The 14,919-nt window shown below is 41.4% G+C and overlaps 1 protein-coding gene across 1 annotated transcript in view; it reads left to right on the top strand.

The window, feature by feature from the left end:
• The window catches only part of MAPK12 (mitogen-activated protein kinase 12), a 381,349-nt gene that overhangs the window by 240,887 nt on the left and 125,543 nt on the right, over positions 1-14,919 (top strand). Inside the window, exon 8 of the mRNA XM_078679111.1 lies at positions 11,897-11,968. Within this exon, the coding sequence (XP_078535237.1) occupies positions 11,897-11,968 (72 nt within the window). The remainder of the gene's footprint in view (positions 1-11,896; positions 11,969-14,919) is intronic.

Genomic DNA, 14,919 nt, shown 5'->3' with positions numbered 1-14,919 from the left:
TACCTGGTCGATGCTGCTTTCATCTTGTACTTCACTACCCTTCAATCGTAGTGGTGAAGTCTCCACGAATGCCGTCATCAGGATAGGTAGCCGCTGGGGACAGCACAATGCATGAGCCTTTACTGGACCCAACAAAGTATCTGCATCCAATGGTACTTCCGATTGTAGTGTAAGACAGGTGTCCAACACGCATTCTTCGCCGCATAGCATGCACCTTAATACAGGCATAACACAATTCTGCCAGATGGGTCTGAATGAAAGAAACCAGGTCATATTCAGATCTCGTAGCCGGGCTAAGCCAAGGACTTTAGTTATGCGGTCCCGGTAGCGTATAGCTAGGATCGTTTCTTCCATTGTTACTGGAGTCTTGTCTGTGACATGGCTTGCCATAACAAAGCAAGAGTAGCAAGAATAAAATGCCTGCTACGAGTCCCAACAGGAGTGGAAGTCCGCCAAAGATGGAATGGACAAAATTCGGAAAAATACCCAGGACTGCTTTGAATGGGGATAACAGTCCCGAAAAAACTGTCTTAAATACACTTGCGATACCACTTGTATCAGAAATATTTAAGATTTCGTTTAGCATTTCTGCGAAGTGTAGGGGGCAATTTGTTGATAATAATGCATGTATCTCATCCGTTGTCCTTGCAACTTGGAGATCATATGTTTCTTTTGATGACGTCAAATGAGTTGGCGTCTGTAGGAGCACAGTCTTCATTCTGCTTAAAGTATCAATTCGAATAGAAGAGATTTTCAAACTGGGCCATAACCTTCCCTCCCTGTCTGGGGTGTCATTCGGGAACAATACTCGCTCACAGCAAATGACCCTGGTAGTCACGCTTACCAGATAAGGTTTTCCAGGCAGCAAGCCACAACATCTGTGATCTACAATTAGAATGTAACTCCCGTTAGAAAGTCTTTTAAAGAATGGCTCTATTCGTGTTGCAGGTGTGCCGAGCTGGTGACATGAAAGGTTATTTGAAGTTCCTTCACAGGCCCCATGTAAACTTGACACAGAAGTATACCACTTGGTGATGTCTCACAATTATTACCACTAAGAAATACACTCTGTCCCTTATTACTGTAACATGTGTGTGTATAAGGTAAGTTCCATGTTGACTTAATGTATCCTTTACCCAACCTTTCATACTGGCCTGCCTGTATATATTTTTGGCAGTAACGAAACTGGAAAGTCGTTATCGGAATACTTATTATCCCATGTATTATCCATTCAATGACAGGTCGTTCTGACATTGTCAATGGTAATCTCTCAAGTTTTTCAATGCTCAGAATTGTATATTCCGCACCCTTCTGTGCCAAACTGATTTGTGTATCAGTAAGGTTAAAGATACTGAATAGTGACGTTGTGTTGATTAAACGCCAAGGCACGTAGCCTGAACGCAGATTTTGTAACGTCCAGCCAAGCTGTACAATAGAACGCAATTGGGACTGACCGTGTTGCAACATCAGTAAGTCTTGTTCTATTATATCGATTGCAGAAGATACAATACTGTCCAGTGAATATATTCTGGAAGACAGTCATTAACCCATTGTCCACAACAGAAGTGATTTTTCCAAATTAGCACGGTCAATTTCCCGTATTTTCTCTGCTGTTTCAATTTGAGTTACTTTCCAAGCTTCATTGTAAGCTGCATATATAGAGGCCGCTATGAAACGTTTTTGACGCTGTTTGCGTGGTCCCATAATGAAATCACGCAAGTCAGCACCTTCTTTAAGTAAAGTCAAGTGTTGCTTAATTTCTGCCAGTGTGGATGTTCGTTGCCATTCGAGGCAGAGTTTCCCTACACTGTGTGTAGTTATAATCCCTGGATGTTGTCTCTGGGAGTATCTAGGGTCTGGCCTGGTCAATGTGAACCCTTGTATTTTGTTCAGGAATCTATCTTGACAGTTATTTGTGTCTGTGGGCCAGATCAACCATTTCTTCCAATCAGGACGTGTTCTGTTTTGGTTTAAAATATGGGATACGTCTATCTCAACATCTGTAGTGCTATTACTGTCAGTAGTTGGTTTTGGAATAGACGGTTTGTTCAAGTCTTTAATTTTGGCTAGGCCAAGACAGGTTGTCTGTTGAATCGTATCATTCAAAAATATAATTTGTTCTGGGATCATGCAGGCTCTAAATAATGATTCTATACCTTGCACTTGCCAATCTCTTGTACCCCAGATCGTCTTCGTTTCAATATTTTTGTTCCAGAAATCAAAACCAAATGTTTTCATTTTCTCAAAAAATGTCTCTGAATAGACTAATTTTGTGTTTGTAAGCATAGTTTTCATTCCTGTCTTATTAAACAATTTGAAATAAAACGTTTCTGCATTACTCATGTTAAAACCTGAGAAATAAGAAATATTTTCATGAAATGTTTTTGAACTGCCTTTTGGTGGAGTTGCACAATGTTCCCATTGATTATAATTAAAAACATTTCTAGGTTGAGCAGATTTATGCAGATAATGGTGACCATAGTGGTTGTAACAATACATCTGGTCATAATTAGATGAACCCTGTAAATAATCATGTTCTGTAAATTTAGCTGACATCACTAGATCTGACATCATATCATTAATACTTTCAAAGTCCCAATCATCAGCGAATGTGCTTGGTTTTACAAAGTCACTCAATGAAATCTTGAATTAATGAGGATACTTCAGGAGCTCAACCGGACCATAGATTTCGTAATCAGTTTTGTCCCAGGCTACCCCACCGGGTATAGGATTGGCTGTGAAGTTCACTGAAGAAAGATCTATTTTCTCGATGTGTGAAGACTTGTGTGGTTTCAGGACCAAGTTGATGTTCTGACTTGCTGTGTCCATTGTAACATATTTTCCCTCAATGAAATGTCCCAAGCATATTACCATGATGAGCCAAAGTATGAGGATGAATACTCCTCGTGCCACCCAAAGTTCAATCCATGGAGAAATCAGATAAGTTTCTTTTAGTTGATGAATGAGTTCCTTTGCTTTGTCTTTAAAAGTTTTTGTTGTTGGCTGTTCCTCAGGTTCACTTGGATCCTCAGAAAAATCATCGAAGTTGATGAAGTAGCCTGATGCTGTTCTGTCAATTGTTTCAATTGCTTCTGGATTCCTTTTTGTTATTGGAATTTTCTTTGTTTCATTAGCATAGTCTGTGGTTACATCATTGTAGACTTGTGTTTCTTGATGTACAATTTGGATTTGGGTTTCAAGAGGTTTGAGTTCCATGCCTTTGTTGCATAGTCCTTGTTGTTTCACTGTGGGTTTATCAAATGTGATTAGTCTCTCAGTTTGAACCTCTGTGGTTGTAGCAAACTTTGGTGTTCTACTACTTTTTGGGAGTCCACTTGGCCTACTACTTGTTATCGGCCACATGATTGTGGTTTAATCAGGTCGATGGATACAACTCGGTTCTCCTTTTTACCAGCAAGGGGCGGTAATACCACTGATCTTGTCCCGTTGACAGACAAGACAGGTACTGCTTTTCTGTAAGAAGGACCAAATTCCTTCTTTACCGCGATCTTCTCTCTGACCAGATCCCCGATTTTTGGAATCCAGACAGGCCTTGCTGGGACAGGTGGTTTCTCTTCAGTGGCTGTTGGCTGTTGCTTCAACTTTATGTTGCTCAGGTCTTTTCTCTTTTCGTTTAAGTCCTGTAAAATAGCCAAACGATCTTTGATATCAAAGCATTTTTCTTTAACCACTGAAGTTTGACTGTCGAGGTCCTGGATTAACATTCTAGTCCCAAACAATAGTTCGTACGGACTGAGACCTCTTAGAGAATTTCTTGGCAGATTATTAAGACTACGTTGGACACTTATTAAATGTTTGACCCACCCAGCTCCCGAACCTAATACCTTCGCCGTTATAGATTGCTTTATGTCACGGTTTTTTCTTTCCACAATTCCGTTTCCCTCAGGATGAAAGGGACAAGAGTACCGCAATGCAATGCCCATGCTGGTCATGGCCTCCTTATAGGCTCGAGAGCTAAAAGCAGGACCCTGGTCAGAATGTAGCATGCCAATTGCGTATGTGCCGATAAAGACTCGCAAATCTTTTATAACAGTTCAGACGTCAGCCGAGAGCTGTGGTCTACATTATAAGTGAAAATAGTCTCTACATGTTAATATGACGCATTATTCATACTGGGTATTTTATGTCGATAGCCTAATCCTTTATTGAGCGAAACGCCATGGCAATACACCGTCTCGGTCACCACTGCGATGTCTGTTGCAGTTTGGACAGTTTCTTGCGAATAGGTGATGTTCCAGGCTCATTCCTGGCCACCAGTATGTTGATTGTAATTCTTCCAGAGATTCCTTAAGTTTAAGGTGTCTAAGACCCTCACCCATATGTGCGTCTGCTATTAACAAGCCTCTCCTGTTCGTGTTTGGAATTACTCTATCGACCACTACAGGGATTCGAGCAAAAGGAACGGAGTTTGCATCGATTATGTATAATTGAGTGGATAGTTGATGGGTAGCGCTGAGCAGTCGCCTTTTGATGACGTTTTCACCGCCAGCATTGTTTCCCCGTCAATGTATTTTCCTGAACGCTTTTTTGTAGCTACGGAAGCCGATTTAGTTGCTTCCGCTGTGGCTGTCTCAGCCAATAAATTCCCTGCAGCGTGAACGCCATCTCGCTGATGACTCGGTGAGTGTATCACATGAGTCTTTGGTAGTTCTTTCTGTAAAAGAACTACTTGTTCCCAAAGCGATTTTTGCTTTATTGTGGCACCTGTGTCATCTTTGTACCCGTTTTCAACCCATTTCTGCAAGTCGTTATTGTATGATTTGACTCAGTAATATGAATCGCACACTATTAGTGTCGGGAATTCGTGATCCGCATTGTCTAGCGCCATTTTTAACGCTATTATTTCAGTTTGTTGTTCTGAATTATTTTCCACTGAGTGTGTTTTTGTAAACAGAGGTTTCAATTTACCTTCGCGCCACATGTCTTTTGTAATCTCCCATGTGGCGTTATAAGCTTGCTCTCCCCAAACTGAGGGCTGAGCATGTCCGTCTGTATATATTACACAGGCGTACTGTCGTATGGGCAGAATGTCGCTAGGCAGAGGATATTCTCTTTCATATTCTAGATCTTTTGCTTTTTTCATTTCCGGGTCAAAATAGTATTTCACTCTGTCTGTAGAAAGAGAATCTTCCCATTGTATCCATTTTGGATTTAGTGCCATTGTAGGTAAATTACATGGGCTTGTTAATGCCTCAAAGGCTGATTCTGCTGTTCTGACTTTAATCCGTCTGCCGTCGGCTTGGTATCTTTCTCTTGCTACAGATGTTTGAACCGCATGAACAATGTTTTCCTTACTGCTGAATGTTTTTTCAGCTTCTGTGTACAAGTGTGATTTGTATGCTATTAGTACCGTTTCTCCCTCATTAGAGGTTAGGTATGTGAATCCGCATCTTCCTGGGATGACTCGAATCACAAGGTTGCGTGTGTTATCGCGTGTTTGCAATTTTGTTTTAACTAACATGTCTGTTTGTAAAGATCTCAAAATTTCTGTGTGTTTTTGAGTCCAATTGATTCCTTTAAAATCTGGTCTTATTAAGTCATAGAGAGGTTTAACCTTCTCTGCGTGATTTATAATGTAAGTTCTTCCGAAATTCAGGAAACCTAGAATTGATTATAAGTTTTTCAGCGTTCTTGGTGCTTGGATTACAGCACATTTCTCTATGAAATTGTCAGCCAGGCTTTTGCCTTCACTTGATAATTCATATCCTAAGAACAGGACCGTTAGATGGGCAATTCTTGATTTTTTGAAGTTGAATTTGTAACCCTCTGCTGCGAAACCAAGTATTATGGTGTTCACTCTTTTCAAGTGAGTATCCAAGTCATCATCTGTTAGATAGATGTCATCGACATAAGGTAATGCCTCATCATCATATATTTGTAGTAACTCTGTTACTCTCGCTGAGAATAATCCTGGGCTGTTCTTGAACCCTTGGGGCAAACGACAGAAATTTTCTGCGAGCCATTTATTGAGAAAGCGGTCAAATATCTGCTTTCAGGTGCTATATTTTGACAAAAGAATCCATTAGAGATGTCTAATGTTGTTTTGTATTTTTTGCGCACTATGCTATTCATTAGTGCGGCACTGTGTGAGTTTTGTACTGCAAACGTTTTGCAGCATGAGTTAAGGTGTCTGTAGTCCAAAACTAGACGATATGAATCATCTGGTTTGGAGACAGGAAACACAGGATTGTTCATTTGTGAGGTGCATGTTTCAATCACCCCCTGGTATTCAAGTTGATCTACGATCTCCCTGACCTGTTTTTTAGCTTCTTGCTTAATTGGGTACTGCCTCTGTGCAGTCGGTTGAGATTTTAACTGGATCTTGTGAGGAGGAGAGTCCTCATCCAATCCCACATGATTTTTATATAGTGCAGGAGCTTGGGCTACTGCCCATTTTCTTGCAAGTGTATATTTTTTATGAATTGGAATATGATTTGAGAATGCAGGCATAATCATTTCTTCGCCATGAGGGCACTCCCTGACAAACTCTGGTGGCCAGTCTTTTTTGGAAATTGTAACTTTTTACTTTGATGAGCAGGTTCTTTGTCTTTGGACTTGACGTGCTCTTCCCTGTGTTCTGACCGTCCTCTTCTTTCCGATTTCTGCGAGGAAGTCTGAAAAGATCGAGAGGGACGTGTATCAATATCTTGATATCTATCAGGTTTCTTCAAATTATCCCTATTTCTAAAGTTGTATTTTTTCTCAGAGGGCTCCCTCTGGGGAGACTTGTGTCCTTGGTCCGGAGATCTTTCTCTCCGTCGAGGAGACCTTCCTCTGGACTGGAATCTTTTTTCTTTGGGAGTGGATTGTTTATTTCCATCCCAGCTCTTTTTTGAAGTGTTTAGATTATTTTTAATAAATACCTTTTCAGGATTTTCAATTAGTTGGGGTTTCACTGGTTTCCCACCCAAACTATCTCTTCCTAGTTCTTCATAGGATTTTTCTATGATTCTGGCAAGTTCAAATGGTTGGTCTGCTATATCTGTTTCCTTCAACCTTTGGCGGATTGCCACATTTGCTGCTTCCCCCTTTGTTTGCTAGTAATATTGCCGAGACCTGCTTAAAGTCTTTCAGTAATTTCATACCCAGAGTTAAAGCAGGTTCTGGACCGTATTCATTTTGAATCTGTTTTAGCACCTCTGGTATTACCGACATGGACGGAACACCATGTGTTTTTGTGTAAATGGAAGCAAAGACTGTACCCCAAGTGTCACAGTCCTCCACATGTGGTGCGATCCCCATTGGAAGACAGATAGTCAGAATTCTGTGTTTCTCAACAGGGGTGGTATCTGGAAATACCGCCTCTATTTGAGTTATTTTCTGTGCTAACCAGAATGGAATTTGTTCCCGTTTAATGGGTACTTTACCTAGACAGGACTGTATGTTCAGTGGTGTGATTTTATTTGTGTTCCCCTGATGAGGGGTCAGCTGTGGAATTTTAATAGCTGGTTGGACTGTTGAAGTCCTCATTACATATTGGACTAATTGTCTGTGTATTTTAATCAGTTGTTCTAGCTGTGCTAAAAGTCCTGGTTTCGACATTTTTTCAATGTCTGGATGTGGTGTGTAGCCGGCTAGAACCGGCCACGTTGCTCCTGGTCTACCTAGTGGACCGAGCCTGGTGATGTGATCATTATGTTTTAGGGCGCCTTTAAACCAGAGCAGATGCTCTTGGTATTTGAGTGGTATTTCCACCTCCTCGAAAGGGGTGTACTCATCCGGAGGTTCCTCTATCTTGTAATAGTGGAACTCCTTTGTTACAGCGTTTGCTGCTGGAAAGTTTATCCATGAATAGAATACCTCTGTCTGCCGATATTCATGTGCCTCAATTACGAATGACTGTACCACCTCTTGATGTCAGTCCATTTTCTATAAGTTTTAACGTTATAGTTTTTCTTATGCTGACCGGGATAAGTATTGCGTCCGGGTCTTGCTGTAGGAGACTTGTGTCATCCGCTAGGAGTTGAGCTGCTAATCTAGCTGTCTCCCTATCTCCTTCACCGTCTGACATTTTACTGACAGGAAGGTTTTTTGTTGCAGATCAGGTTTCTACGGAAACAAAGATTAGGTGCACAATATTTTGGAACAGTGTATCCTTCAACGTTGAATAAACCAAAAACCGTACATAGGAGTCTCCTCCTACTAAGTTTGGCGGATTTTAACCTTTTACCCACTCCAGACGTCTTTGGAGTTTTATGGGAGAAAGGGTCTGTGTGGAATAGCACGACTGAGTTACTCTAATGCCTTGCGTTAGATTTATCGCCTTACCAAACGTTGGGCGCCATGTAGTGTAGTTCCTATATTCCCAATAGGCTCTGCGCATTGGAATAATATCTTCAATAGTATAGACGTAGGACAGAGGTTAACTAGGTCTTCAACTGACGATATTAGACTTAAAGTTTCGTGTGTGCCAGCTAGCTCAGAGTTCACTAGAAACTTTCTCGAATAGGCGAGGAGGAGTTTAACCTCCCTGGATAGACAAGAAGGGATTTAGTTTCTGACAACCATAGAACATGACAACTTTGCTCCCCCTGATCAAGAGTATATCTCTAGAGTCGTGTGAAAACAAAAGACAACTATTTTACTCAGTCAGTACGTGCATTCTTAGTTCCACCAGTTTGTAGAGAAATAAGAGATGGGCGTGTTTCAATAAAAAGATGTTATTTATTGATCAGTCTCTTTTTCTCATACAAGAGAAATGAATCGCTATTATTGCAATACTCATAGTTAAGTAAAGTGCATACAGTAAAAGCAGGATTATGAAATAATACTGTTAAAGCATTGATATGGTTTCTTAGCCATATGATACTTAAAATGGATAAAAGTTATACATACATATATACATTGACTAATCGTACTCCACTGGTGCTTCTAACTACGCCTACCCCGGTGTGCCTGACCTAAGCCTAATACGTGGGATTGAGTAAGTAAGTAGCAGTTTAAGTTAAGTTTGTTTTGCCAAGAATCTGACTCAAGAATTCTCTGTAAGGGGTTAGTCAGTTCAGTACCTGGAATTTAGAAGGCAGGAGGTCTGGTATCCCTCTCTCAGGACTCGATATCCCAGTTACCCGCGAAGGTAAGCCGGAAACGCCGTAGGCTGGATTTCTCGGCAGGAGAAAAGGCAGCGTCTCTCTCAGCGCGTCAAAAAGGGAGGGGCAGCGTCCGTGGGCTTCCTGCATCAGCTGGGCTCTCCGGCAAGTAGCGCTGCTCCAAGCTCATCACCACCGTGTCTTTGCTTAGGGCAGCGTCGGTATATTTATACCTGAAAGGTGCCAAGTTTGATGTAAGGATGGACATAAGACGTCAGTAAGAAGGTCATAAGGACTGGTCGTTCTTACATTCTTTTCAGGAGTTCTCGAGCGAAATCAAAACAATAGCTGCGGGGGATTTCCCAGGTCTGCTGGAGGTTTGGTTTGTTTTGAGAACTCGGTGTGCTTTCTAGGGGGCTGGAGGAATAGTGCTTGCTTAATGTGACAGCATGCGCTATGACCTAATCTGAAAACGGGTTTCTGTGCCGTTGTATGGACATTAGTGAATTAATAACCGGACAAGGGTCGGAAATAGGAGTATCAATATAGGTACCTAGATAAACACACTACAGGTCTTGTATTCCAGAGATGTCTGGAAGATACACTGCTGGCATGCTATCATTTTTCTCTATTAACTTTTTTCCAAAACAATTAAAATCTCAGGTTTAGGTTTCCTTGGTTGTAATTTGCTTTTCTTTTGTTCGGGTAGCACTATTTTGATTCCATGTCTAACGCTCGAACTCTAGTTCTTTGATTTCCTCAAGGAGTTCACGTATGTTTTGTACAAGTGTGGGGTGCCAATCTGCTTCAATTTAGAAGTCGTTGTGGTCACCTTATTCCTATTAATTCAACAAGGTATAGTTTTAATTTTTCTCTTTTGTTGGCTGTCCTTCACCATATAGTGAATATCTCAATATCTTATACCACTTTTTAATGTTTTGCAGTTCAGGGCTTTTTTTCAATTCCTATTTAGCTTGAGCTGTCTTTTCGATCCTCTTCTGTCACACTAGTCATTCTCAAATCCCACATATCATTAATTTAATTTTGCCGTATCTACTTTGAATCTTACTGTATCGTCCTTAGATCTTTTATGCAGTACTTTCTTGGCTCGAAATTTGTCTTCTTTATGTAACTTTAGGTGGACACCATCAGGTTGTGCCTGGGGCTTTGCTCCTTGGAAAAAGTTCACGTACATCATTATTTTTGTGATCAACCTGCAAAACAACCTTGCTGTCGCATTTAAAATTTGGAATGGATGTGCATCCTCTAGTGTTTAATCAGTTACCTGTCTGTTTCAGCAAAGATACACTTCAGTATCTTTTTGGTCGTCCTGCTTGCAGACTGGACTGCCTCCGTTTCTTTTATGTGGTTGACTGCTAGGTGGTGATACTCCCGTACTTTTATGTTTTCAGTATATATTAATCATATTAATCAACCCCCAGTTAGGGAGTCAAATAAAGTCACCTTTTCCCATTGTAGGATGTAAGTCTCTTTGATGCTCTCCTGATGTGGCCCTGCATTGTTACGTTTTCCACAACCTCTAGTTTCGGTTACTGTTAAGGTCTGTGGTGGCTGAGAGTGAGTTCGAGTGAGAGGGGTAGAGAATTATGTCAGCTCTTGTACTTGTGGGTGTGGTACCACTGCCTTGTAGTTTTGCTGACATACTTGCCTCATTAATTTCCTGTCTCGGGTTTTCATGTATTCTTTCAGAAATTGAAGAATACAGAACAAAGGCAATATCTGTTTGAAGTCGTTTACTTAATTGACCGGTCAGAGAGCTTCTACCGCAAGCTACAATTTCCTACATATTTTAAGTGTCTGTCCTCCTCCTGAGCATAGTGCTCGTACAGTTCCTAGTACTTACGGTGGTGTGAATATCTTGAAGAATTGACAGTAAAGAGTGCCAATGGCTCTAGTTACACCCTGAGTGGCATTATTTCAAGCAGAGTGCTCAGTATCTGAAGTGCCACATCAATCAATAATGTTTCTTATAAAGCGCAGCTACTCGCCCATAAGGGTTTCAAGGCACTGAGTAGGTGTGGTGGGGGATCGGTGGGAGGGGCGGGCGGGGGGAATCGGTGGTTCAGTCAAACCACATGGTCTGCTTGTCGTCTAAACAGGTATTCCGTGTTGGGCAAGGAGCACTGGATCCATGCTAGATATTCTGGATATCCATACAAGATAAATTTACCTGCAGCCCCCGTCCTTTTAAATAAACAATATTTTCATAGTCCTTCGTTATCCTGAAATATTGGCCTGGATCCTGTCCTCCTGAATGTTGTGCATTCTGGGGTGAAAGATGTGCAAACCCGACTGTTTCCCTATTGGATTATTTAAAAGATGGATACACATCAAGAAGACTATCATCTGTCACAGATGTTCTCATCAGGTGCTTAAGTTCTCTTTGCGTACTATGGCAAAAGCTTTTTTTTTTTTATTTTTTTTATTTTTTTATTTCTTTTTATTAATACAAAAAGGGGAGCATCACATGATATTTGTTTTGACGTATCACGAACAATCAATGGTATACATTTGGTGATATGTGGTTTCGCATTTATGGGTAAACTTCGTCTCTGACCGTTGACCTGAAAAGGATTGCGGAACAGAAGTCCATTATACATAGCTTTTTCTTTATCATTTCTTGTGGAGTTTTTATTTCCTTTAATCAGGTGTTGTGGAACCTCTACTGTGCTATTAAATTGCAAAAAGCTTCATATGTTAAACCTTTGATTGCTTACTTGTACTGATTCTTTTTCCGCTTAAAAGGAGAAGTGAGGTGTTGTGTGCATTCACTAGAATGTTACCACTTTATGCAAAGTTTAACTTTCTTTTTTGCTTTTCTCTAGTGGATATTTGGTCTGTGGGCTGCATCATGGCCGAGATGTTCACAGGAAGACCGCTGTTCAAAGGAAATGACCGTATCCTTTTTAATTGGTGTTGATTGTCTGATGTCAAATAGAAAAACATATTTACCTCGACTTATGCACGTACGTCTTCTTGAGAAGGCTAAGACATCCATGATTATCTGTTTGCTTAGCTGGGGTTTATAACAATTTTACAGATTAGCAGGGCCGTTTTCTCAAAAAGCTATTTCATGTTACGTGTTTTGCCTCAAAATGAAACCTCCTTCTGATCCTTTATTTCTTATTTAATTACATTGTGATTACGTTTTTTCAAAGAAAATTACGGTCGTTCGGTGGATTAGGTTTGACAGTTATCGAGTTTAGAAATGTCTAAATTGCCATCAGAAACCAGCACTGGCAAAGCCAATAGTTCTGATGTTGGCTGCCAGTCTTTTGGCTTCGCCAGTGCCTGTTTTGTTTTCTCAATAATTTTTTTTTACTTGATTGTTGGATGGAGCAGCTGGGCCTTCGTCTCTATTTATCTATCTATATATATATTAGAGAGACTGATTACAATTGGTTAAATGTAAATATATATTTTTAACCTAAAAAGCACAGATTGTCATAGTAGTCCCTGGCACTGAAGGGGGTTATTCATTGCGCAGATGTGAAATAGAAGAATGCAGTCACTCACAGTGAAATTAACCAATTGCCTGTGACCCATGCTCTAGTGGACATGATAAATATATGAAAGACTAGGGCATACTAATTGATGTAGAGGGCTGGCCAAAAGCCTCAATATGCAAGAATAATATATATAAATTTAGTAAAAATAAATGTCCTTGGCTTACGCTTACGCCAAGGGGGGCAGAAAAACTGGCACTGGCCACATTCCCACCCCAACTAAAACCAGTTTCTCTGACCCACCCCACTTCAGGGCCAGACAGGGTGTTGTTTTCAATTTGCCCCTGAGAGTGGCAGAAAAGCCACTACACATCATGAAAAAGTCAGCAAACCAACAAATGGAGGTGCAGCCTACCCTGGCATCGAGCCATACCCCTGCCCCAGAAGGGGCAAAAGTGTCTTTCTGCCTCCCCTCCCCCCAGGGGCTGATAGGAGGATTGTCCCAATTGGGGAGTATGCCCCAAATTTGATAGACAGGAGGTTTTCCCCTGGGGGCACGAAAGCTCACTGTATGTCAGGAATATATATATTTAAATATATAATGGGAAGGGTCTCATCCTAACATCCACCCCACCCTATTCCCTAAGGCATCAACTGTCTTTCTGTTCCCCTGCAGAATAAAGAATCCCATCCCAATGGCAAGCGAGAGGACATTTGATTATTTTGGGTGTTGTTTTTACATATGGGCCAGGAGAGTGTGGCTGACTTCCAAAATGGTGAATGGCTGCAAATTTCGGGCATGGGTAGGCTGCAACCTGGGAAAACCTACCAGACCAGACAGTTCTGAAATAGGGACACTTGGGGGTCCAGCGTGGTGTTTCTTGTGGATCCCACAACATTTTCTTATCCACAGTCCCTGCAGACCGTAAACTTTAACTAAAACACACAATTTTCCTAAATGGCTGTTAGGAAAACTTCTGCTATCTGTGGGGAGCCATACATTTCCTATCAGCCAGCATTCCCCACAAGTCCCCTGATAACAGTACCTTACTAGTGTTGGTGGGCCAAGAGACCTTACACAAAAGGCCCTAAATCGCTACGTGGAGAGATCAGCGATGGGGGAAGCTGCTTGATTTGTGGTTGTGTTCAGGCCCCCATTCATGGAAGCCTACCAACCACATTATTTTTTTATTAGACCACCAGGAGAGTACACAGTAGTTTGCCTTGCTGGTATCTCATTTGTTTTTCTTATCCACAACCTCAAACGTTGCCTGAAATCACACATTGTCCTTACATTTCCGTGATGGAATCTTCAGGATTCCACTAGGGTTCCTATTGACCTTGGTTTGGGCACTAGTTCAGGCTGAACATGTGGTGCAGCATTTTTATTTGCTCAAGTGATGTATTGCTAGGTGGTAGAATTTTGTTGAGGTTTCCCTAAGTTGGGTGTCTCCAACAAGTCGATTGGGAGCTACCAGTAGCTCGCAGACCCCTCCAAAGTAGCTCATAACCTTGAGTTAATTGTTAAATAAGCATAGGGTCACGTTTTCCTTGTAAGGTTAAGGGAAGGCTGTGTTTATTTTATTTATCCTCTGGCATTCTTGGCAGAGACTCTGGGTGCAAAATAATTTATTATGTGGATGGCAGCCAGTGACTTTTTTCCTGTGGTAGGGAGGAAGTGTTTCCTGGCGAAAAAATCAGAACCTGTTTGACAAAAGTTTTTCAATGGCTATCTCACCACCAACTAAAGTGTAATGAGGGTAAAACAGAGCTACTTTTTTTGGTACAAGATCAGACAAGCCATGGCAGTTCATTTGGCCGGAGTGTGCACCCCCTTCATTAAGCCACACGAGCTCTGTAAAAAATCTGGGCGTTAAGTTAGATGGTGAGCTTTCTTTTCTGTCGTAGGTTAATGCAGTGGTAGGGACCTGTTTTGGTCAGCTACGCGTATTTAGGAAGTTCTCAATTTTCTGTCTCTATGCTAGGAAACTGGTAGTACAGGCTTTGATAACATCTAGGCTTGATTTCGGTAATGCACTGTATTTGGGTCTGCCTGAATATCTGATCAGTAAGTTGCACGTGGTCCAAAATGCAGCAGCCCTCACGCTTCTCTGTTTGCCGTTAAGAACCCTAGTACCCCACTATCTTAGAGAGCTTCATCGGCTTCCTATTTGGAAGAGGATTCTTTTCAAGACCTTGCTACTGGTCCACAGGGCTCTTCATCAGTCTGACGCAGGGTACCTTAGAGCAAGAGTTTTGCTTCTATGCTACTTCCAGGCATCTGCGCTCAGCCAACCTCTTTCTGGCCAAAATCCCCAGGATTCAACGGGCCAGAACGTGGGGCAGGTCCTTTAGAATTTCTTAGGACCTTCTCTTTGGAATAAACTCCCTTTGGAGTTAAG

This window comes from Lissotriton helveticus, chromosome 1_1, assembly GCF_964261635.1.
Source record: "Lissotriton helveticus chromosome 1_1, aLisHel1.1, whole genome shotgun sequence".
NCBI lineage: Eukaryota > Metazoa > Chordata > Amphibia > Caudata > Salamandridae > Lissotriton > Lissotriton helveticus.
This window is presented reverse-complemented; position numbering and strand designations above follow the sequence as displayed.